At 39.9% G+C, this 22,935-nt stretch overlaps 1 protein-coding gene across 3 annotated transcripts in view; it reads right to left on the bottom strand.

Moving 5' to 3' along the window:
• ARMC2 (armadillo repeat containing 2) overlaps window positions 1–22,935 on the bottom strand; it is a 109,240-nt gene that overhangs the window by 54,157 nt on the left and 32,148 nt on the right. For all 3 annotated transcript variants that reach the window (XR_012378515.1, XM_025863664.2, XM_073893745.1), the window contains 4 exons: window positions 15,288–15,364; window positions 10,730–10,828; window positions 6,488–6,663; window positions 1,238–1,340 (listed from right to left, as the gene is read on the bottom strand). Coding sequence is in view for 2 of the 3 variants with exons in the window: in XM_025863664.2 (XP_025719449.1) it covers window positions 1,238–1,340; window positions 6,488–6,663; window positions 10,730–10,828; window positions 15,288–15,364 (455 nt within the window). In the remaining variant the exon portion in view is untranslated. The remainder of the gene's footprint in view (window positions 1–1,237; window positions 1,341–6,487; window positions 6,664–10,729; window positions 10,829–15,287; window positions 15,365–22,935) is intronic.

Raw genomic sequence — 22,935 nt, 5'->3', positions numbered from 1 at the left:
TAATATTTACCAACCTTTATTTTTAGTTACAAAAATGTTGAGTTATTAGAGGACAATTGATAGTTGAGACAATTTAAGAGTTAAATTTCAACAAACTTTTGAGGATATATTGGTTGCTGTATGAATGGGAAATCAATCAAGACAGGGTCTTTTAAGAAATCTCAATCACCACAGAAAGGGATACTTTGAAGATCACATCCACTGTTTCCTGAGACAACTTAAGAACATCCATCTGAATAGCATACAACTACTTCATTTTAGGGGTAACCCAGGCAATTCTGATAAGGTTAATCATGCCTCTTTCACATTTAATTTTATTAATGTCAGTGTGATCATTTGTCAGAATCTTTCTTTGTCCCTGTCTGCTGCTGTCAATAAAGAGATCATTTATCATAGGTCGCAAAAAGAGAACTCAGGACATTTTCCATGTTGCTGCCTTGCCTTAGATCAGCAATGTGAATTCATAAAAGATTTCTATTGAGGTAACTATTTAAGCATCTTAATTATTTAAGGGTGTATCAAGACTTAAACAGTATTAGCTAGGAAGGTAGAGTGTAATCAAATTTCTCTACCAACATATCTGAAACACATCTGAGACACTTTGATGTCAAATGTCTATAACAGCTGTCTTCCAGTTTGTCTTCCAAGTTTGAGTCATTCCTACTCCATCAAAAGCCCCAAAATTCCAGTTATTTCAAATACCATTAAATGTATTTTGTCTTATAATCAATCTGAGACCAGGAAATGGATTTTTAAGTAGGGAACACTTGATAAAGTCAGATAATGTTACTACAGTCTCTCATGGTTCATCTCCCCCTCCGATTTCCCCCCCTTCATTCTTCCCCTCCTGCTTTCATCATCATCTTCTTCTTCTTCTCTCCTCTCCTCCCCTCCCCCCCCCTCTCCTCCTCCTCCTCCACCTCCTCCTCCTCCTCCTCCTCCTCCTCCTCCTTTCTTCTTCTTCTTCTTCTTAACATATAATGTATTATTTGCTTCGGAGGTACAGATCTGTGATTTAAAACAAACAGCCAACTATCCTTCTCGGCTCCAAAGGATACATTAAACAGAATGTGGAAAACACAGAGAAGGAGAGACAAAAACTAGGCATCATGTAACTTCTGGATATTATGAGAAAATAAAATATTCTAGCTACCATTAATGATAACTTTGCTCCCCAAACTTCTCACTTGTACTCAAGGGCAACATTTACTCAGTGGTAGCACTGAATGATACTCACCTAGAATGCTGTCATTTTCAATCAGAGAGTCATTCTTCTCACTCCTGCTAATTTTAAATATAAGTTTGCAGACATTAAGAAGATTCTTTCTACTCACTTTAAGCTGCAGAGAAAGAAAACACATTTTTATTGCAGAGGGAAATAAAGACGCACTATCATTTTTTAACACAAACATCTATTTTTAAAGTGCTGCAAGGATATTTTTTAAAACATAAAGAACAAGTCTAAGCTTAGGCTCCATATTTGCCAACTATAGTATTTCATTAACTCACAGTAAATACAGTATAAATGATCCTTAGGGTACACACACTTTACTGATAAGCATTTAGTTCTTACTTCATAAAGTCTCATCCTTATACATGAGATTATTAGTTACTTTTTAAAGAGTATATGAGGATAAAAGGGGGGAGGATGTTGAAAAGTTTAATTAAATGGAGTAATTGCTTCAACACACAAGAGTACAGGAAGACGGATACCAAAATTTCCGATTAGACTAATTTAGAAAAGAATAACTAGAAGGGGTGAAGGAAAGAAAAGAAAGGGGGAAGGTATGATTCTTTTTATTATAAAAAAACAAAAAAGCAGTAATTTTTTGATTAGATAATACATATATATTTATTTTTCAGGCTATATCTGAAATGCTTTGAGATAATAGCAAATAATGTTCAAAATTTAAAATTACCTTCTAAATCCTACAAAAATATTCTAGTAAATTAAACATAGGGGCAATAAGGAAGTATACTTTTTATAAAAAAGCACAGTAGAGGGGGACTAACTATATCAAATAGACTCAATTCACTGTATATTTATCTAAAGTGGTAAAAATTAAAAACTAAAAATATCCTAAGTGTCCGATATTAGAGAATAATTTAATAAACTGTGGAACAATACCATTCATATCAAGCAGTCATAGAAAGTGTAACTGTGAAACCATGTTTAAAAAAGAGATGTTTATGTGGCGCCTGGGTGGCTCAGTAGTTAAGCATTCGCCTTCAGCTCGGGTCATGATCCCAGATTCCTGGGATCAAGCCCCGCATCAGGCTGCTCCCTGCTCAGGGGGAAGCCTGCTTCTCCCTCTCCCACTCCCCCTGCTTGTGTTCCCTCTCTCGCTGTGTTTCTGTCAAATAAATAAATAAAATCTTTAAAAAAAAAAAGACATTGATAACCTATACTGTAAGATGGGAATATTATATGCCGTCATTGCAAGAATGAAGTTATCTGAACAAATAAATATATCTGTGTGAAAAGGATGAGCATATGGGTCATTATTTTATCATTAAAAAGCATCTTTAAAATTATCTTTGATATTGTTTATTAATGACTTTCCAGTTAGTTAAAAAAAAAAGATAATGGAATTTGTTAGACATGTTTTTAAAGATTCATTCTGTGTTTGATCCACAAATATTAATGAGCTCCTGCTGTGTACCAGGCACAGTGCTGTTCACTGCAGGAGACACAAGGATGAACACGGTCAGCCCAGCGCCCAAAGGGCAGAGGGAGGGAAGCGTTATCCACAGAGCAGTTTCCATCTGCCTTCCTGCTCTGGGCCCTGGACAGGTTATCCCAGAGCAAACTAGGAGTTCTTTCCATTTTGCACCTTGGGAGTCTCTGTAAGTATTAGAAATGCAGACTCTCAGGCCCAGGCCAGCTCTGCTGGATCAGAATCTGCATTTTAACAAACTCCCCAAAGATCCAGTGCTTGTACAAGTCTGAGAAGCTCTGTTGTGGAAGCATCGGAAACTGTTACATGTGGCAGGATGGTCATTCCTTCTGTTCTCAGGAGGAAAAAAGGAAATGGAAATTAGAAAAAAAATGTAATGCTTAGGGGTTTCAAAAAATTATTTAAAAACCCAGAAGATAAGCTGACTAAAGAGAATAGAAATAAAATCTATATCAACGGAAATCAATGTTGCCCTTAATACTCGGGAATATATTTTAATCAGTTAACTATCTTCCGCTACACTGTGAGCCTGTGAGCCTGTGTGTGTGTGTGTGTGTGAGACAGTAGCATGGGTTATGTACTTAATAAAATGTGCTGAATAAATGAATGACTACAACTAACCTCACCCCCCACCCAAGTCTTCTATTTTTAGTGAAAAGCGACAAAGGGAAAATGACAACAACTCATGTCCGGGTTCTCATTAAAGATCAAACAAACAAAAACCCGACAATTTCCAAGCCTGCTATGAGGTCAGTTTACATTCAAAGCACATTCTTATACCTTCTCTTTCAGTAACTGTAAAAAGTATGACTCTGAGACATGAAAATATAATAAAATATTAAATCATATGCAAGGAACATAGACAACCTTACATAAAAGAGCTCTTCCCCCCACCCTGACCGTCCCCTGCACTGTGCTTCATATTCTGCTCTCAGCAACACCCCCTCCAACACCCCAGTCCCCCAGGTTCTCTGCGTGCTCACAGCCTCTTCTGCTACAGCACCAACCGGGAAGGCAGGGGGTTGTAGTCACTTGTATTACCAGCATCAAGAGTCCCTGGCACAGAGTAAGTTCTTGTAGAGGGGTAGTTTACTTCTTACATTAAAAATAGCAGTCTTTTCTATTTGAAGCAAATTTGGAAAATTAAGGAGAAGTTTAAAAACACTTATACTACTACTACTACTATATATAATCACTGTTGACAGACCGGTGGGGTTTCTTTTCTGTTTTTTTTTACCCCTGTATAGGGCACTAGATTTCCCCTCCTGAATATAGTTGCATTCATTGCATATATGTGTGCACTCAAAAAATTCTTAATATAGACTGAAACATTTTTGTAAGATCCTTTGACACAAAGGTTAAAATTAAACAGCTGTCTGGCAAAACCCCCAACTTACTTAACCAAAAACATGCAAGAAATCAGAAGAACTGACATTACGCTCACTGAATGTTTTTAACCATAAATAATTTTTTTAAAGATTTTATTTATTTATTTGACAGAGAGCGAGCACAAGCACAGGAAGCTACAGAGGGAGAGGGAGAAGCAGGCTCCCCATTGAGCAGGGAGCCCGATGCAGGGCTTGATCCCAGGACCCTGGGATCGTGACCTGAGCCGAAGGCAGACGTTCAACTGACTGAGCCACCCAGGCGCCCCTAACTATAAATAATTTTAAATGTCTGAATTTTAATACTAAACTGGTTGGTAAAATATTGGCAGAAACTAGAGAAGATATTAAAAACATCTTAGTTCCATATATCTTTTTTGTTTGTTTGCCGATTTTTTTTTTTTTTTTACTTTTTATGATGTGGTCTTTTTATTTTTTTTTAAAGATTTTATTTATTTATTTGACAGAGAGAGAGATAGTGAGAGCAAGAACACAAGCAGGGGGAGTGGGAGAGGGAGAAGCAGGCTTCCCGCCCAGCAGGGAGCCCGATGTGGGGCTCCATCCCAGGACCCTGGGATCATGACCCCATCTGAAGGCAGACGTTTAGCGACTGAGCCACCCAGGCGCCCTGATGTGGTCTTTTTAAAACATATAGAATTCCATTCAGCAAGGCCTTATGCGAAAACAATACCTTGCCTGGAACGTTAGGGCAGATTCAGGTAGCAGATGGGAAGTTGGGCTTGATGGCCTTGAGGGTCCCTCCTGACCTGGTTCTGCGGTTAATCAGAAGGAGCAGACAGCCCATCTCTGCACCCTGGAGGGCAGCCTAGTCAGAATCGCCCCTGACTCGGCAAGGCAGTCAATGTCACACAGAGAGCTCTATCTAATCAGATTGAGTTCAGAACGTGATCACAGTCTGGGAGATCACCTAGCCTTTTACCCTAAAATAGTTACATTGTGTGGTGTATATTATTGATTTGAGTGGCACCTTTAATAACCAAAATAATATTTTCTTGGCAAAGCCCTGATGAACTCATGGCATTTTCCTCCTCATTTATCTATTTTCTGGCTTGGCATGGAGCAAAATGTCTGGGACCCAGATGAAAACCCACAGACAATGGATCCCTCAGCAGCTGGTAGCTTGGGCCTCCCCAGGGCAGCTACACTGGTAGGGCCTTCCAGCCTCCCCCAGGGGCTCTCCCAGGCCAAGGGGCACCCCAAATCCAGGGCCAGAGAGGAAATGGGACAAACATGCAGATATCTTTTCACCTTTACCTACCACTTTTTTTTCTTTTTCAAGTTTTTATTTAAATTCCAGTTAGTTAACATAAGTCTACCTATCACTTTTAACTTCAGCTATCTCTGTGGCTTATGCTCTTTTTTGTTACATTAAAGCTGATGGATCAGTTACCCCCAATGAGGAGATTAAAATACGACTCAAATCACTATTTTAAAGAAGTATTACTTTTTGAGTCATATTTCATATCACAGTTTTTTTTAAAGAGGGTGAATAGTTTGTGATGACAGCTAAATAAGAATGTAGCTTCTCCAAAAAAATTACATAGAGTATGCAGTCAGAATATTCTGCTTCATGAAAGACATCAAAATAAGGAACAGTGGGCATTCTTACTGAGCTCTTCTTAATAAGTATGCCAACGCCTACCTTCACTGTGTACTTTCAGATTTTAAATTATATGTGTTAACATAATAGCTTTTACTTTTATGAAACCAGGTAAACAAAGCTTCATTCATTTGTTTTAGCGGCTCTTTTAGAAAGTTCTCTAATAACTGTGTCTTATCTTTTGTTTCCAACTGCTTATGGCTATGACAACAAAGTGTTCCCCTCAAACAATGATATCATTTTGTTTGAGACAGAGTTTATACAGACTTTTATTTGGTGTCTGGCCTTTTCTTCTAACACCTCCCGGGAGCCTTCTGTTGCCACCTTCCCATGACCACATGTTTCTCTGTTTCACACTGGTTCATAAAGCACCTGGCCAGTGTGTCCATGGCCCAGGTTACCCTCAGTTACTTATTAAATCATGGGGCAGAATCAAGCACCCAGCAGAAACCTTAGGGCAGAAACCACAGGTTGTGTTCTCTGATACCGATCTCCAGTCAAGCTACTTGAGAAACTGTTTTGAATGTATTTGCCTGTTGTCACCTTTTTTAAAAAAACCTAGCCACAGTCCAAATGTAAGAGTTTATTTGAACATTTTCCCCGTAGCCTTCCAGGTCAGCCTTCGTTCCTTAGATAGGGTTCCTAATCAAATTCAGAGATGTCAATTTATTACCTTGATTTTTTTTCAAGATTCTCAATGAACACATTGCATTTCTACTCTTTTTTGTAATATTTACAAATAAAGCATTAAGTAAAACTTTTATGTGCTACAGTCTACTAGACCAGAGGAAAGAAAAACTTACTGCTAGAATAATTTTTGCAAGTTTAAGGCTGAGCAAGTCTGAACCAATATCAACTAGTTTATATAGGGTCTTCAGGAGAACACTTCTTCTCTTAAATTTATTTCCAAGCATGTTTCCTTCCTCTAAAGCGTGATGAAGTTGTGTGCAAGAAGCACAAATCATTTCAATGTCTTCTTCTGTCAGAGCAAAGAGAGTAAAGTAGCACTTACTAATTAAGGTCAAGTTTTCAAGTGTGTCAAACACAGCCTAAGTAAAACCCCATAATTATTTCCCCGAACATCTTCAAATTCCTGAACTATGTTTTTTCCCTTCTCTTGCAATTTCCATCTACCTGATTTTTTTTTCACCTCATTGATCCACCTCCTACCATGTTAACTTATTTACCCATCAGTCAGCTTATCTAGAACACACAGTCTTTCAAAGAGCGTATTAAAGAATGGAATTGCACCGATTCCAGATGGCCTGCTTTATTCCAAATGCCCTCCACCTCACGGTGCTCGCTTCAGTCTCAGGGAAGCCCACCACTGTGTCTCCACCTCCAACCCTTTGGGACATAGTTCCTCTGGCCTAGAATGTTCTCCTCACCTTCATTCCTACTGATTTGGGTCCATCAAGGCTCTGTTTACATTCTGGCTCCTCCAGAAAAGATGTACCATTCCACCTTCAACAAACATTACTTGGTACTTTGTTGTTTTTCACATACCTATGTATGTTGTGTTCCGTGTCCAGTGCCCTCAAGCAGATGTCATGCTAAGTGAGGAGGAATTGTCTTTGTATCTTTGTATCAACAGAGCATGGTTCAGTTAGAATACTGTATGGACAACCTATAACATAGTTTAATGTATGTTCGTTTTCTAATATATCTGCTGATGAAAACAATGATCAATATTTTTCTATGAGAACAATGCTCACTATCTGAGAAACGAGGGCTCAAAGGGAACAAAAATCTCAAAAATGCCACCTCATCCACTGTTACTTGCAAGGGGTTATTACAAGAGAGGAGAATAAAAAGAAGACTTCAGTTGGGAAACAGGAGAACCCTAGAACATTTTATTTTATAGTGAGAATTCTGAGGACAGCAATCTTTGAAAGTGGTATCCATACCAATAGACATGCAAGGAAGAAAACTAGCACACAAAATGGAACCTGAGGGGAAATATAAGAATCCAAGTCTGAGATATTCAGTTGAAAAATATTATCTGATAGATCCCATCACAAAATTTAAAATTAGGAAACCAATCTTAAATAAATACCATAATGTGCTCTTAAAAGCTCACATAGAGGAAGTGTGCGCCTGAAGAAGGAAATGACTCAGGCCATTTTTAGCTCTTTTCAACAATAACATCTAAGAAAAAATGTTAAACCTCAATAGCTCGGTAACCTTCAATGCCTTTTGGTTATGCACTTAAATAAATGAATTTTTGGGAAATGACTTAGACTAACTTTAAATAAAAGGAAAAACCTGAGCTCTATTGTAAGAACACTTTTGTTTTGTTGTTTTATTCTTCTGTTCTTGGCAGTTTCTTCACAAACCCCAAGTCCAGGCCGTGGGCCCCTCTCTGGCAATGGGGAGACCTCAAGGCATTTTTCTAACACTTCCCTCTACAAACTGTTCAGCCTGGTGGGTTCAACGAGGAGTAGCTGTCGTAGTTTAAAATAAACTAAAAAAGGAAGTTTCATGGGTCAAGTTCTAAACTGTTTTAGAACTTGTGTGTCAAACACAGTATAATTGTAAATTATATACAAATTAACATAAATAATATACAATATTATTTTTATATACATACAATATATAATATTATATATATTATTGTAATATATATAATATTGTATATTATATATAATATACAATATAATATACAAATATATAACAAATTAAATTATAAACAAATTAACTCTTTATACCAGTTGGTTTGTTATAAATGCTGTAGAGCCTCAAAAGACAACTTGAACTTAAGAGTTTTCAAGATTCTCAAGGGGCTAAAGCTAGTGGGTAAAAGTTGGATAAGTAATAGACAGCAATGTAGCCTCAAAGTAACATCTCCCCATAAGATACTTGTTAATTACAAAGGGGAACATAGTAACTTTACAGTGGAAAAGCCTGGACACCACTTTCCCCAAGTGATCAAAATTCCCATCCCCAGTAAGAGATGAGAGCAGAGTCATGTGCCTACTGCTATGAGGTACTGAGAAGGACAGAGCATCACTCATGCCGTATACCTGCCCCAAATGCCTCAAGTGGAGCAAAGTGGGAGAAAATACCAGACCAAACTCATTTGTGGGGGCAGTCTATAAAATAATTGGGCTGTACTCCTCAAATACATCAAGATCATGAAAAGAGATATGACAAATAACTTGAATTTAGGATCCAGGATTTTCTTTTTCTATAAAGGAAATTATTAGGATAACTGGCAAAGTCTGAATAAGGTTTGTATAGTATGGTATGGTAGTTTCCAGATATGTCACAGAATGTCCTTGTGTCTTAAAATATATGTTAGAGTACTAGGAATATGGGACATCATGTTGGCAACTTGTTCTTAAATGGTTCAAAAAAGGAAAAAACAGTGTGTGTGTGTGTGTGTGTGTGTGTGTGTGTGTGTGTGTGTGTGTGTGTGTTGGGGGGTACAGAGAAAACGAGAGCAAGAGGGAGGAAGAGAGAGAGGGAATAATGAAGCAAATGTGGTAAAATATTAATATTTGGGGACTCGAGGGAAGGGCATACAGGATTTCTTTGTACTATCCTTGACACTTCCCTGTAAGTCTGAAATTACATCAAAATAAAAAGGAAAATAAGAAAGACAGACCCTCAAAAGCTCAAGTAACCCAATCCTGCCACCATTCACTGTTCCTAAAGTTGAGGGGAGAGATGCCATACTTCAGGGCCAACAATCTTCTGAGAAGGGAGATTCATCCACATTCCAAATCCCAAACTCTAGTTCACTTTTTTCTGCTGGTGTCCCCAGAGGTCTCTTAAAATCCTTCAGGCTGAAGACTTCCTCTGGGACAGGCCTTCATGCTGCAGGCCATCCTCCCCACTGTGTTCTTCCTAGCATGTTCTCTGTTTTAACCTTTGCTCAGACAGACTGCTCTCCTCACTAGTTTTTTGCCCACGTCTCCTAAAAATAAAGGGCCCAAAGTCAAAATTAGAAACTCCAGAAGGAGAACAGTCATCCATCGGGGTTTTGAGCTGCCATGGACAGTGATGATGGTCCAGTCTAAACCACCCTCACCTGGCATGCGAACACTGCCACGCATAGAGATTAGGTGGCTGCCCACAGCCACGTGCTTCGTTGGTAGCAATACCAGGACCAGAACCCCTGCCTGGGGCACCTGCAGGAGCCATGAACACAGCCAAGTACTAAAAGGGAGCTGAGGAGCAGTGAGGTTATTTGAACATTTTAGGAAGTAGGTCTTAAGCAGGACTTCCTTGCTTATTGGGGAGGACTTCTTTACCATGCTTCTCCTAGGGTCTCTTCTTGAGCCTATCATGTTGGTTTGCTCATCCATGGAGTACTTGTTCCACAATGCCTAGTGAGGGCTACTGTGTGCTGTGTGCCGGCCTTAGCTGGGGGCCATGACTGTGGCTCCAGAGGAGCCCATTTCAACTTCAGAAATGGAATCCCCACGGGGCGGCAAAGGAGAGAAAGCAGGGGCCATTCTCTTGACAAGCTTTCCGTAGGTTGCCTTTGCAGAGACCCATTGATCATGGGCCTTCCCTGCTGGGGAACCTCACAGTGCAAGGGCTGGGCACACCCTAGGCCACCTCCAGCTCTGAGTGGCATTCCCAACAAGTGAGGTAACCTTAGGAGAGTAGGACATATACATTTGGATCTAGAAAACCATGGGCACACCTCCCAAGGATGCCAGTTTATGAGACTTAGTCAAAGTTTCAGGGACCTGAAATCTGTTTTAATCTTTCACTTTTGTGCATTAACTGCCACCCCAGAGAGTTAAAACCAGCATTTACTTGGGCAGACAGAAGGTGATAATTAATATGTATTCCATGGGGAGTTTTAGAAGTAGGCTCTCTTCCTGAATTTAAAGTATAATTTTTACTCACTAAAAATTAGGTCTACTTGTATTTCATACGTACATTACTGGGTGAATAAAGAGATAACTTCATTTGTTTCTGAACACGTTCACAAAAATGGTAATCAAAGCTTACTAAAGATATCAGGGCAATGGGGAACATAGAAATAGCTAAAGATATTCTCAATTTAAAACAAAAACTTTTTTTGTTACCCTTTTCTAATTCTTGCAAAATTGGTACGATCCTTGTATTCCAAAAGACTTCGTCTACTTCTACTTCTGTTTCCTGTTCTTGCACGTCGCCTTTTGAGACTGCAAAAGAAATCCAGATCAGGAGAAAGCCGTGAACAAGGAGGTATACCTGGGGTGCCATCACAAGTCTTTGTTGTTCATCACTAAAATTAATCAGCTCTGGAATTAAATTACACCTCACCCCCTAAGCCCAACTAATTCTAATTAGAACTACATGTCTTTTAATCAAATTACCCCACATCAAACTCAGATAAGATCGTGTAAATAAATCAGAACTTTAAACTCTGGTTAGGACACTGCATTGATGTCTTAAGCTTTGGAAGTGTTGGAATTGTTGTCAGTAAGGCAAATTAAATAGTTTTTTTTTTTTTAAAGTAAGCTCTATCCCCAATGTGGGGCCTGAACCCATGACCCTGAGATCAAGGGGTCACACACTCCACCGACTGAGCCAGCCAGGTGCCCCGTACTGCAAATAGTTTGAGTTATTTTTTATTTAAACTTACCATTCTGTAATGTGGGATAAATAGAAAACTATAAATATGTAAAGAATAAGGATTTTTGAAAGTGTTTCATGAAAACTTTTCTGAAAAGGAAGGCCTTCCGAGAGGCTCTCTTTCCTATACAAAATGAAATGGCCACATCATTTTAAGGCCACTGCCATTAGCGCCAAGTGAATTTGTGTGGGGTAGTGGGAAAAGCCTGTGCTTGGGGCGCTGACAGATTTCAGTTCAAATCACAGCTATTGTACTGATGCACTGGTTGGCTGGGGTCTGGCTTCTTATCCTTTCTGAGCCTCATCAGTGAAACAGAGATGAAAATCTTTGCCTTTGGGGTTCTGAGAATTAAAAGACATGATACAGGTAAAGCTCAGAGCCCAGGGTCTGGGACCCAGGAACACTCAATAAACGTGAATTTCATTTTCCTGATTAAAAAACAACAGGCCACCACGGTCTGAAGTTCATCTGGCTGCACGATACCACTGAGTCATCAAGATTCAATGCTGCCCGGGAACTTAGGCTCTAGAAAATGAAAAGCTAGTTGCCATTGGCTGGGTCCTTTAAGAGGCAGCGTGTCTCTACTTAATTTTAATAACATAACAAGGAGGTCCCCAAGTTATCTCCATTTTCCAGATGAAGAAAGTGGGGCTCAGGGGCATTAGGCTACCTGCCCAAGGTCATACAGCTCCATGGCCCTTGCTCTTGAACTCTATGCCATTCCACCCCACAGCAGAAACAGTAAACTGAAAGTTGACTTTGGAGGGCAATGTGCATCATATTAGAAACTACAAATCATGATTACATTTCACAGAGGAAATACCCCACTATCTAAAGCACAGACCATGTAGCTGGAGGGGGCACCGCAGTGCAGACTCTCAGGAGCAATGCTAGACAGCCTCCCTTCTCCCTTCCGCTCCCTCCCCATAAGGCCCTCTCATGGCACCCAGTCTGTACTGCTTCAGAGTCTGTACCTGCCCAGAGTGGACCCGGTACCAATCATTCAAATGGCCACAGCGGGTGCCTAGATCCCCAAAATGTCACACAAAGAGTTAGAAATGATAGGGACAATCAGGGTTTCATAGAAAGAGAGCAAGAGAGCAAGAGCAGTGAAAAGGCAGATGGCCTATACAGTTTTAGGTTATTTTAACTGGAGAAAAAAGAAAGACCAGCCAACAGGGAGGCCTGTGATAGCATAGGTTCTAGAATCACTGTCTGGGTTTGGAGCCTAGCTCTGGGGTTGACTGTGGGCAAGTTGCATCACTTTTCCTCTATAAAATGAGGTAACGATGGTCATCTCCAAGTATTGGGATGATGGGTTAATTTCTTTTATGTGTGCCTGTATTTTCCTAAACCTCTCATGCATTTATGTTACTCTTGAGAAGAAAAAAAATATACAATACATATTAAACTTCCCAAGCATGTGGTGATGATGTCACCCAGAAGCAGTAAAGCTATGCGATTTACCCATCCCTTCCAGTGTGTAGGCCTTCCTCTAACACTCCACGCTGGAAACAACCACCCCAGGTGCAGTGAGTCCAGGCTTGCTTTTTCTCAAACCTTCCTGACACCAAAAGAGGACCATGCACACTGGGTGTGAGGAGCCCTTGAGCAGAAAAAGTAGATAGAGAGGGGTTGTCAACAAAGCTGTAATTCAGCAGTGTAGGTGTGCTGTCTACAGCTTTAATAGCAAAGTTTTCCATCATTTGTCTAACCCCTAAGGAAGAATTCATGAATTGCACGGGTGCATTGTCTTTAGGACAGCATCAGTCCCTATCGGTACAGGTTCTCAATCCCTTATCCAAAGCCTTTGGACCAGATGTAGTTTGGGAATAAAAAAAATTTTGAATTTTAATAAGGCAATAGGGTGAACACACTGCATATCATGCATCACCCCTGGTAGGGTCTTCTGGGGTGGTGCCCTGCACCAGGGTTCGTGCATATTTGCAAGAAACAAAACAAAGACTATTCTCAGCCTCCCATCAGCTCAGCTCAGGCATTGCTACTAAATGAGTTTGAAAAACACTTCAGCTTTCAGAGCCTTCCCAAGCTTCAGTTTTGGAATTTCAGAACTGCAGATAATGGATGGGAGACCACCATCTCAATCTTTTGGGTCATTACTTTTATGAGTCTACCCTAACTTTGATAAATTACAGGTATGGACTCAAAAAGTAAACCTGAATATTCAAGCAGGATAAAACCCATGGTTGTTCATATTCTCAGGTATCTGCCCAAGTCCAAAGCATGTGAATACAGTCAACATATATCAAGGCAAGTGAAAAGCCAGAAGATAATAAATCAGACAAATAACTTAATCACCAAATATTTACGGCACACTTAAATTTTACTAGAAATACAGACTCCAAGTCCAATAAGTTCAACTCAGCATTTTTACCTCCTGTGCAATATGCTCTCTAATGAATAGTTCTATGAGGAACCACGATTATCAATCTGTTTCTTAGGACAAACAAAATCAATAATGCGCTCACCCCAGGAAGAGTGGAATTACAGGGGTGAGCCAGAAATCACAGAGTGGTTTATTTAACCTTGGCAAAGGAAAGGCCCTTGCAGGCCCTTCTGAATGGTTCTAAGCCTTGTTCCTTCTCAGAGCAGAAGTCAGCCAGACACTGTGGCATAAGGGTTCTCCCAAGAATCGCAGGGCGAACGGTTGTGTCCAGCCACGACCTTTTCTGCATCTCCACCCACTCACCTACCTCCTCCAACTCTGCTTTCTGCAAAAATCCCATTTTCTATAACTAAACCACTCTCCACTCCAGCATCTGAAGCATGGAATCCTGTGACTGCTCTTGAAGATCTACAAAAATTAAAGTTTGCTTCAGTCTTGGGCAACAATCTAATATTTTAGAAAGCACTTTCATCTAGGTTCACAGTTTGCTAAATATAAAAATTATGATTCAACAGGAAATTGGGTAAGTCAAGCAGAAATTTCAGCATGTTTTTGACGATTTTGCTGTCTCAGTGGTTATAGTTTTTAACCACAGCTTTGAGTTCTGGACATAAAAACTTGACACAATGTTTATTGGCTGATGTTTTTAGCAAGTAAATGTAAAATCCTTAGCAACAATGCTGATGCAGAAATCAGTCTAAGATTTTCCTGAGGGTTACAGAAATTCCTGTTAGCCACAAAAGTCATTTTATTGGTAAAGAATTAATTTTGAAAGTGATAAAATATTTTTGAACCTGATATTAGTTTGGTTTTATAAAATTTCATGTGTGCAAAAAAAAGTGAAAAATATAACAAACACCTGTGTACCCACAAATAGTTTGGTCAAACACTAATGGTATTTTTATCCTCCCCTTTATTTCAAAAAAGTAAACATTACAGATAGAGTTGTCTCCTCTTATCTGTCTCCCTTCCTCCCCCTCCCTCCGAGGGTTACCACCCTTCTAAATCAGGTGGTTATTTTTATCATGTTGGACTTTGCATGTCACCACATAGGTCTGTATCCATAAACAACATATGTCATTGCTTTTGCAACTTAACACTTTCATGTAATATTATGTTTGTACTCATTTCAGTCAATATTATAAGTGTGACTGCTGTATTTCATTGCATGAATACACTTTGCATCATTTCTAGCCTGTGATTTATATTGTTGTGTATTTTTTCTTGAACCAATTAAAGCCCCCCAGAGGCTGTCTTCATACATTTAATAGAGTTTCACTTAGGTGAGCAATGATTTTGAACTCTGGTTTTGAACTCAAGAATTATGTTGATGTCAAGCTTTGCGATTTTCTGAATACTTTTACAAAATAATCTCTTGCACGCTCACTAAGACTATAATCTACAGATGTCTGAGGCCCTAGAGCTGGGTAATGGTAAGAATTTTAAGACTGTTGTGAAAATAATAAAAATTTCTAAAGATAAATGTTGACGTGCAGCCAAGTTGGATGAAGTTACTGGAGTTTTCAAACAGTGAGCCAACATGAGACCTCTTCAGTGGAAATGTGAGATGCTTAAGATGAAGAAGTTCTGGAGACCTCTCAGCATACGAGCGCCTTACCTGCTCTGGTTTCAGGTCTGCTCAGGTCTGAGCTGTTGAAACATGATGAAGCTCTTGAACGCCTCTTCCCCTGGTCCCTAGGAGGAAGACGAATACACACAACACTCAGAGCAAAAACCAAAGCATTTCTCTTTCTGTAAGTGTAGAGTCGGCTATATGCAGGTTGTGAAGAAAGCATAGGTGATTGTTTATAAGACGGGGTCTGGTGCTCTATAGTCCTTTAGTCAACATCTGATTTCCAGCTTAGATTTATCTATCAAAAAACAAGACAGAGCTGCTTCACAGTATCAAATACAGTTACTAGAAACAACAACAACAACAAATCCCAAGTTTACTTCGCAAATCAAAAAAAGGAAAAAAAAAACAAAACCTGATAAAGGATATATACCACAAGAGGTCACTGTTACAATAAGAAAGAACTCAGGTCTGAGGGACTCAAAAAAGACCAGTGTTTAGGAGCTGGAAGGGCTCCCTGGGCACAAGGAAATTGTTCTCAAATTGATCAGCTGTGCCCCAAGTCACAAAGCAGGGTCAGATCTGGAGACCCACTCTCATAATTTCCGATTCACGGCTCTTTCTATTTCATCACAGAGTGTCCTGTTTCCACTTTAAACAATTCATTAAATTAATATTCTTTGAAAAATGCTTTATTTTTTGAAATAATTTAAATGTGAAAAAATGGAAGGTGAATTCAGGCAGCCCCCAGATGACAAATATTTTGTGTTCCAAATAAAAGAGTAGCAGTTGGCCAATAGTAGGATTATATTGCCAGGTTTGTTTGGGGTTTTTTTTGTTTTGTTTTGTTTTTTTAAGGTTAAATTTAATGTAGAGACCATCCAGGAAGGATACAACTTTTCTTTAGCTAAGCTGACACTTAAAAATACTCACTTTTAAATATCTGTAAACAATTCCAAGGTAAAAAACACTGAGTGCAAGTTTTACAACAGGTTTTTTTTTTTTTTTTTTGGTCATCAAATAAAAGATTTGCTACAAAAAATCACAAAGAACGCATACACGTGTAGCCAGGGTCACTCACAAACACCCAGATGTGTGCCTGTGCAGTGAGATCCCTGGTAAATGTTCAGTGCTCTATCCTGGCCCTTGGCTTTTACTGCTGCCCAAGGATTAGCTTCTCCAAATACCATTTTTCCCATAAACATGCCCCCTTTTTAAACACTTGATTTAACACTTCTTTTTATCATTTAGTAGAGAAAAGACCAAGCTAATCTTTCCCAAAATGTGTAATTATTTCATACCCTGAAACAATTGCTTTATTTTTACACAGCATAAAAACATAGATCTGGCAGCAAGAGGTGCCTGGCCAATCAAAGAAAGAGTATGGGGATGGGATCTCCTGTGTCAACACTCTCAGAGTTGAGATTCAAATGGAACAGATCTAATCTACCCTATGAGAAGAGAAAATACCGAAAGTTTGACAGGATGTGAAGCCAAGGAAGTTCTCGTACTTATCACTCTTAGAAATAACAAGAAAGTCTGAGAACAATAGAGGCAGGGTCTTCTTGTCATTATTGTCCGAAACAACTATTGAAACTGAGGAAAATAGTTTTCAACTAATGGCTTTCTAAAGTCACTGGTCCACACTCTCTGAGTCATGGCCACTGATGAGGTTGCCTCCCTACATACCACATTTGTGTATCCCCAAGTACGGTGTGGGGGGGTGGGGGGTGGGGAAGAAGGGTCCCTCTTCTTAGTGTATACCAAAGCTCAACAGTGCTGTGTCCTGCTGGTTCTCAAGAAGAGCACAGGATTGGGAATTTCTAATACTCCCTATGATCATCATTGTACAGTGGTTGAGCTTGCAGGCTCTGAACCCAAACTACCAGGTCCTGGGTCCAACATTTATCAGCTACATAGATCTGGGTAACTTACTTAAGCTTTTGGCCCTGGTTTTCTTATCTTGACGTGAGGGCAATGCCTCCCCTTAGTACAGTGACTGGTACATTTGAAGAACTTAATAATCAATATTGGTTTTCTCTTTTGTTCTGAATCAACAAGCACCTGTCTGAATAGTCCAGTGCTGGATGTTACTGTGATAAAGAACATATAAAGCGTTGCCCTGAAAAAGTCTAAAATCTACTTTGAGGAACTAAGCAACTTTTTTTTAAATGGAAAATTCCAAGGAAGTCTCTAATCAAGTGTTAAATTGTGAAAGCCAGCAGGTTACAAGAACTAGAGGGATGCTGGGAAGGAATTGATGAGTGAAAGGGAGAAGTGGGCCACAAAGTGGGTCTTAAAAGCATAAAAGTGGAACCAGCAAGTGATAGCTCTACTCTCAGGAGGGGAGAAACATGAGTGAAGGTAAAGAGGAACGTGAGCAGCCTGGGACTCAGGGCAGGGGCTAATTGTACAGGGCCAGTAAGGTAGGAATAGGAGGTTTCTGCTGGGGCACATGGGAACAGCTGCCTGAAACTCTGGGGAGAGGCGATGGCCCTGGTCTGATGAGCATAGGTTCTAACACAGGAAGTAATGGGCTCTGGAGTTGTGACAAGAGCATTGAGGAGACTTAGAGACAGGTAACAAGAACTAATTCTTGGGGGGTGCCAGTAGGACTGGAGAAAAAGGAACAAATTGAAGAGATCCTGCACATGAAAAGTTGACAGGATTCGTGGTTGATTTCAGGCAGAAGAAAGAGCAGAAGGTAAGCCTGGAGGAACAGGATAGCAGGTTGCCATCAACAGAAATGGGAAGGTTAGGGAGTAGAACAGTTTGAGGAGTGAGACACATGTGAGGTTTGCCATATTGAGTTTCGGATGAAAAATGGAGGATCAGCAAAGGAGATGTGAAAATCAGGGAAAGAGCACTTTTAAAGATCCAAGTGGCACACAGGGACTAGAGTGATCAGGTTTGTGGCTCAAAGACCAGAATCTCAGGACCAAGCCTTGTCAGGTACTTGTGTAAAGGATAGAAAAGAGGAAAAGGAGTCCAAAGGAAGAGGAGAAATAAAATATGTTCTCATGCAGCCCAAGCATTCTGAGAAGGCAAGCATGATTAACAGGTCAAAGATGAACACTGAGGAAGAACTGTCCCATCTGACCAGGGTAAGCCGAACGGGATTTCTGGGGAGCAGGGCAGCTAAAGTCCCACAACCAGAGTAAGGTGGGGAGGAGACATCAAGAAAAGAAAATCCCCTCTCTGCCCAAGAAGAGAATAGATGGGCTTATAGTTAATGGAGATCTGTTCTCCTATAACTTCTACTCCACGAACCTTCTCAGTTCTATGTACCAATTGAAGCCACATGAAACAAAGCTTTATCCTTCTTCTTCTCAACAATTCTCCACATACTTAAAAATGTGGTGTTCACCACTTAACAACCTCTCCTAGGGTTTAAATCCCATGGTCTTATTAGCTACGTTATCAGCTAATTATGATCACATTTATTAGCTGTGTGACTTCATGTCTGCATTTCATCTAAGCTTTGGTTTCCTCATCTATATCTGAGGTAAATACTAGTAACCCTCTATATAAGATTGTTGTGAGGATCAAATGATAAAATGTGTAAGTACCTTAGTAAGTACCCAGTCAGTGTTTACTATCGTTGCGGCTGCCATCACTGATGTCACTGACAAACTTCTCCAGTCCCTTTAACTCCTCCTTATAGGATGTGGTTTCAAATCTCCTTGCCAGCCTATTCAGTTACTCTGAGCGAGTGTCACTTGGTCTGGATCTGTATTAAAGTCTGGAACCCAGCACTGAGCTAAAGGTATGGCCTGAGGAACAATGAAGAGAGATTCTAAATAATGTAGCCTAAGACTACATTAGTGGTTTTGGTGGTCACATCACAGTGTTAGTCGATTCTTGGTTTTTCTTACAAATGCAGCTAGGGCAAATTTCCCCCATCCACGGTGGACTCATGAAATTTCACAGTGTTATATTTGGCAAAGGGTTCCTGTCTATCAGATGTGTCTAGATCTTGATTCAGTCATACAATATAATTCTTCTTCCCAGCTTCCTGTTCCAAGTTGTCAAAGATCATAATTAATTTTTGTGCAATGATTTTTGATGTCCAACAATAAAACCATTCCAGAAATTATTATTTAAAGCTCTTTTGTGAACTTCTTCTTAGAGGCAGAATAACACCATTTAATTAGTTAGGGTATCTTCATCTACAAATAACAACAACAACAACAAGAAACTAATCCTAACACACTTAACCAGTAGATAGAATGTATTGGCTCATATAACCTAAAAGCCAAACACTAGGGTGGGTTTTAGGTGTGGTGTGATCAGGGCGTTGGTTCCATTTTTCTGCACTTCTCTCAGTTCTGCCCTTCCTTCCGTTCCATCTGTAATCAGGTGGGAGTACTAAAGACAGCAAGATGGCTATGGCATTCCCAGGCCTCTGATCTACTGCCAACATGCTTCAGAGCAAAAAGCAAGGTCTTCTCTTCCCAATCACTGACAGGAGTACAACATTTCACTGGATAACCAGAACCAAGCTCTCTAGCCAAGGCAATGCCATACACAGACTGACTGAGTCACTAGTGCTCATCCATCATTCAGTGACATTGGCAACATTTACTTCTGGACCATATATACATGGAAGAAATAAAGTGTATTTCTTTAAAAATATTCTAAAACTCAGATTTTCCTATTATTTAGACAGTTTTCCCAATTATTATGATTAGGTCAGAGGTCAGCAAACTTTTTCTTAAAAAGCCAGACAATATATGTTTTACACTTTGCAGGCCAAATGGCAAAATAGAAGCTACCATATAGCTACTTTTGTAACCATTTAAATGTAATGACTTAAAAAGATGTAAACCATTCTTGGCACAAGGGCTGTAAAACAAAACGAAACAAAACAGGTGGCTGGCCAGGTTTGGCTCCTGGGCTATAGTTTGTTGACTCCTGCTTTAAAGCAGTAACTATAAAGACATGAAGAAGTATTTGGAATTAAGGTGAAAAAAAGCAGTAAATTTATTTCCACTTGGAAAAAAAATTACATGTAAGAAAATGGGAAAGGAAATCTTAAAGGTAGATTTAAAATTTTAAAGCACATTTAAATTTTAAATGTGCTCATTATCATAAGCATATGATAAAAAGAAAATTTTAGCAAATTGTGAGCTAAACTTTCCCTTTCCCTAAGAAGAAGACACTTCATTTTCAGAATTAGACTCAAGTTGTATAGATTCAAGTCAGGAAGTAAATATTGTGGGCTGTGCAGCCATACAGTCTCTACAGCTACTCAGCTCCGCTGCTTGTAGTGTGCTTGCAGCCACAGACAAGAGCTGAATGACTGTGTCTGTGTTCCAATAAAACTTTATTTACAAAAACAGGTACTAGGCTGGATTTGGCCCATGGGTCTTAGGTTGCTTAACCCTGCTTCATAGTCTCTTAGATACTTTGCCTACAGTTTGAGAAGGCCACCACCAAGGACTGGGGCGGGGCGGGGGGGGGGGGGGGACGGGGAGATGCCTTAATCATGTCTTCGTGGCCTGAAGCACCAGATATATAGTTTCCAGACATGTTAGCATTAAGAACATTAGCATTCTGTCTTAATAACTAAGGTTAAAGATAGAATTCTACCTAAACAGTTACATACAAGCACAATGAAATTAAAGAATAGGATTTTAAAGTAAGGTTCATAAGGTCAAAATTTTAAGTCCACCAAGGTATTGGGTTGTGGCCCAAGATTTTAAAAATACATATTTAAAAATACATATTTAAAAATTACACATATAATCTTAGTATCTTTTTCAGTAATCACAAAGTGGTTATTATTCAAGTTCTACTTGTATAGACCTGATTAGATATGGTTTTGTAGCTAACCATGTTAGCTTCACTTAGTTAAGCTCCAACTCCCTTGGCTTCGAGTACAAGCCCACGGGTTCATGCTTCCCTTAACTTCCACAGCCCCACAGCTTCAAGGCCCTTCGTGTGAAAAGCCCTGTAACTTGCCGCTGCGGCAGTGACGAGGACTTCCTCATCGGGGGAGAGGGGCTGACACTGCCCCCTTCCCCAGCATGTTATACCCAGCTCCCGTTCTCTGATTTCCTCCCTGTGGTCCCGACGAGGTGCTGACACACAGCCATCTTCCACTGGAACTGCTACAACCTTTGCTTTCCTAACCATCTCCTTGTCCCGGGGCTCTCCCTTCTCCTGGCCCTTCACTCTGCCGCCAGAGTCAGTCTCCAGCTAGAAACTTCCCAGTGGCTCCCTGCAGCCTACAGCCTCAGGACCCATGCTCCTGCCGCACTGGCCCATTTGCCTTTCTTCAAACCTACTGCCACGAAATCAAATACCCCTCTGCTTCTGCTGCTCCTTTAGCAAAGAACACCATGTTCCACCCCTAATGAAAATCAGCCTCCAGAAGCATCCCAAACCTACATACCCCAGGAAACATCCCCTGATCGTCAGGTCAGAATGAGGTGCTCTCACACCAAAATACCAGGGTAGGTGCTTTCATTCTCCCAGCATTGGAGTTAATCACTGAACAATGCTTTTCAAACTTTCCTGTGCATTCAAATCACCTGGCTATCTTATAAAAATGCAGATTCAGATCCAGTAGGTCTGGGATGGGGCCTGAGATTCTGCATTTGTAGCAAGCTCCCAGGTGATGCTGATGTGGCTCTTGCAGAGACCACACCTGAGCAGTAAGCCCGCTGTCGTGTAAGCACCTCATGGGCAGGGTCCATTTCTCTGTCTCCCACCTCCCCCCTGCCCTGACCCCTCAGCATAGGGCTTTGCTTGCTTACCAAGAAATGCTTACTAAATGGAAATGGTTGAATAAGGTGGGATTCTGCAAAACCATTCTGGCCGGTGCTTATCTTTTCCGAACGGAAACGGTTTCTCAGCCACATCACCCTTAATTTCTTAAAATAATGACTTCATTATTTTTGAAAAAATGACATATTTATTAATTTTTAAGGCCAGACAATATAAGAAAGTACAAAGAAGATTTTTTAAAAAATCATCCAGGTCCCACCACCCAGAAATAAACATTCATATACAGTAAACATAATTCCAGACATGTTTTGCACATATTCAGATGAAAAGAGAAAAGAAAGAACAGAAGAGTGATTTGGAGGGAGGGCAGGTAAAGGATACATATATAAATAGGATCATACCATACATGTCACTGTAATTTTAAAGTATTAAGTATAAATTTTACTTGAATTTAACAGAGAAACAGAAATTGAGATGAAACTGAAGGAATTGTAGAACTTCAGATGAATGAGTCTTCCCAAGAGATATTAGTTTCTAAAAGATCTCTCTGAAGTTAAAAAAAAATAATAATGAAAAACATTAGAATGCTGAAATACTCTTTTTTAAATTTATCTTTCAATTTCAGACTGTAGCTACTAACAAATCTATTCCCTCTTATCAAGTGAATAATTGGCTCTCACACTTCCTCCCAAGTACCAGTTTGGGTTATTTATATTACTATTACATCATTAAGGTTTCTGTTCCATAACCATCGTTTTCAGAGTTTTAATTCACTATGAAAATAAAGTGATACTCACCAGGAATGCCTCCTCATTTCTGAATTTTGACACATCATTTTGATGTCAAAGAGTTTTCTGGGGACGCCTGGGTGGCTCAGTTAGTTAAGCATCCGACTCTTGGTTTTGGCTCAGGTCATGACCTCAGGGTCATGAGATGAGCCCCGTGTGGGCTCTGCACTCAG

The sequence above is a fragment of the Callorhinus ursinus genome, unplaced genomic scaffold, assembly GCF_003265705.2.
Source record: "Callorhinus ursinus isolate GAN/ISIS: 27379988/994484 unplaced genomic scaffold, GSC_fseal_2.0 scaffold6, whole genome shotgun sequence".
NCBI lineage: Eukaryota > Metazoa > Chordata > Mammalia > Carnivora > Otariidae > Callorhinus > Callorhinus ursinus.
Note: the sequence above shows the minus strand (reverse complement) of the source record. Positions and strands in the feature narration are given on the sequence as shown.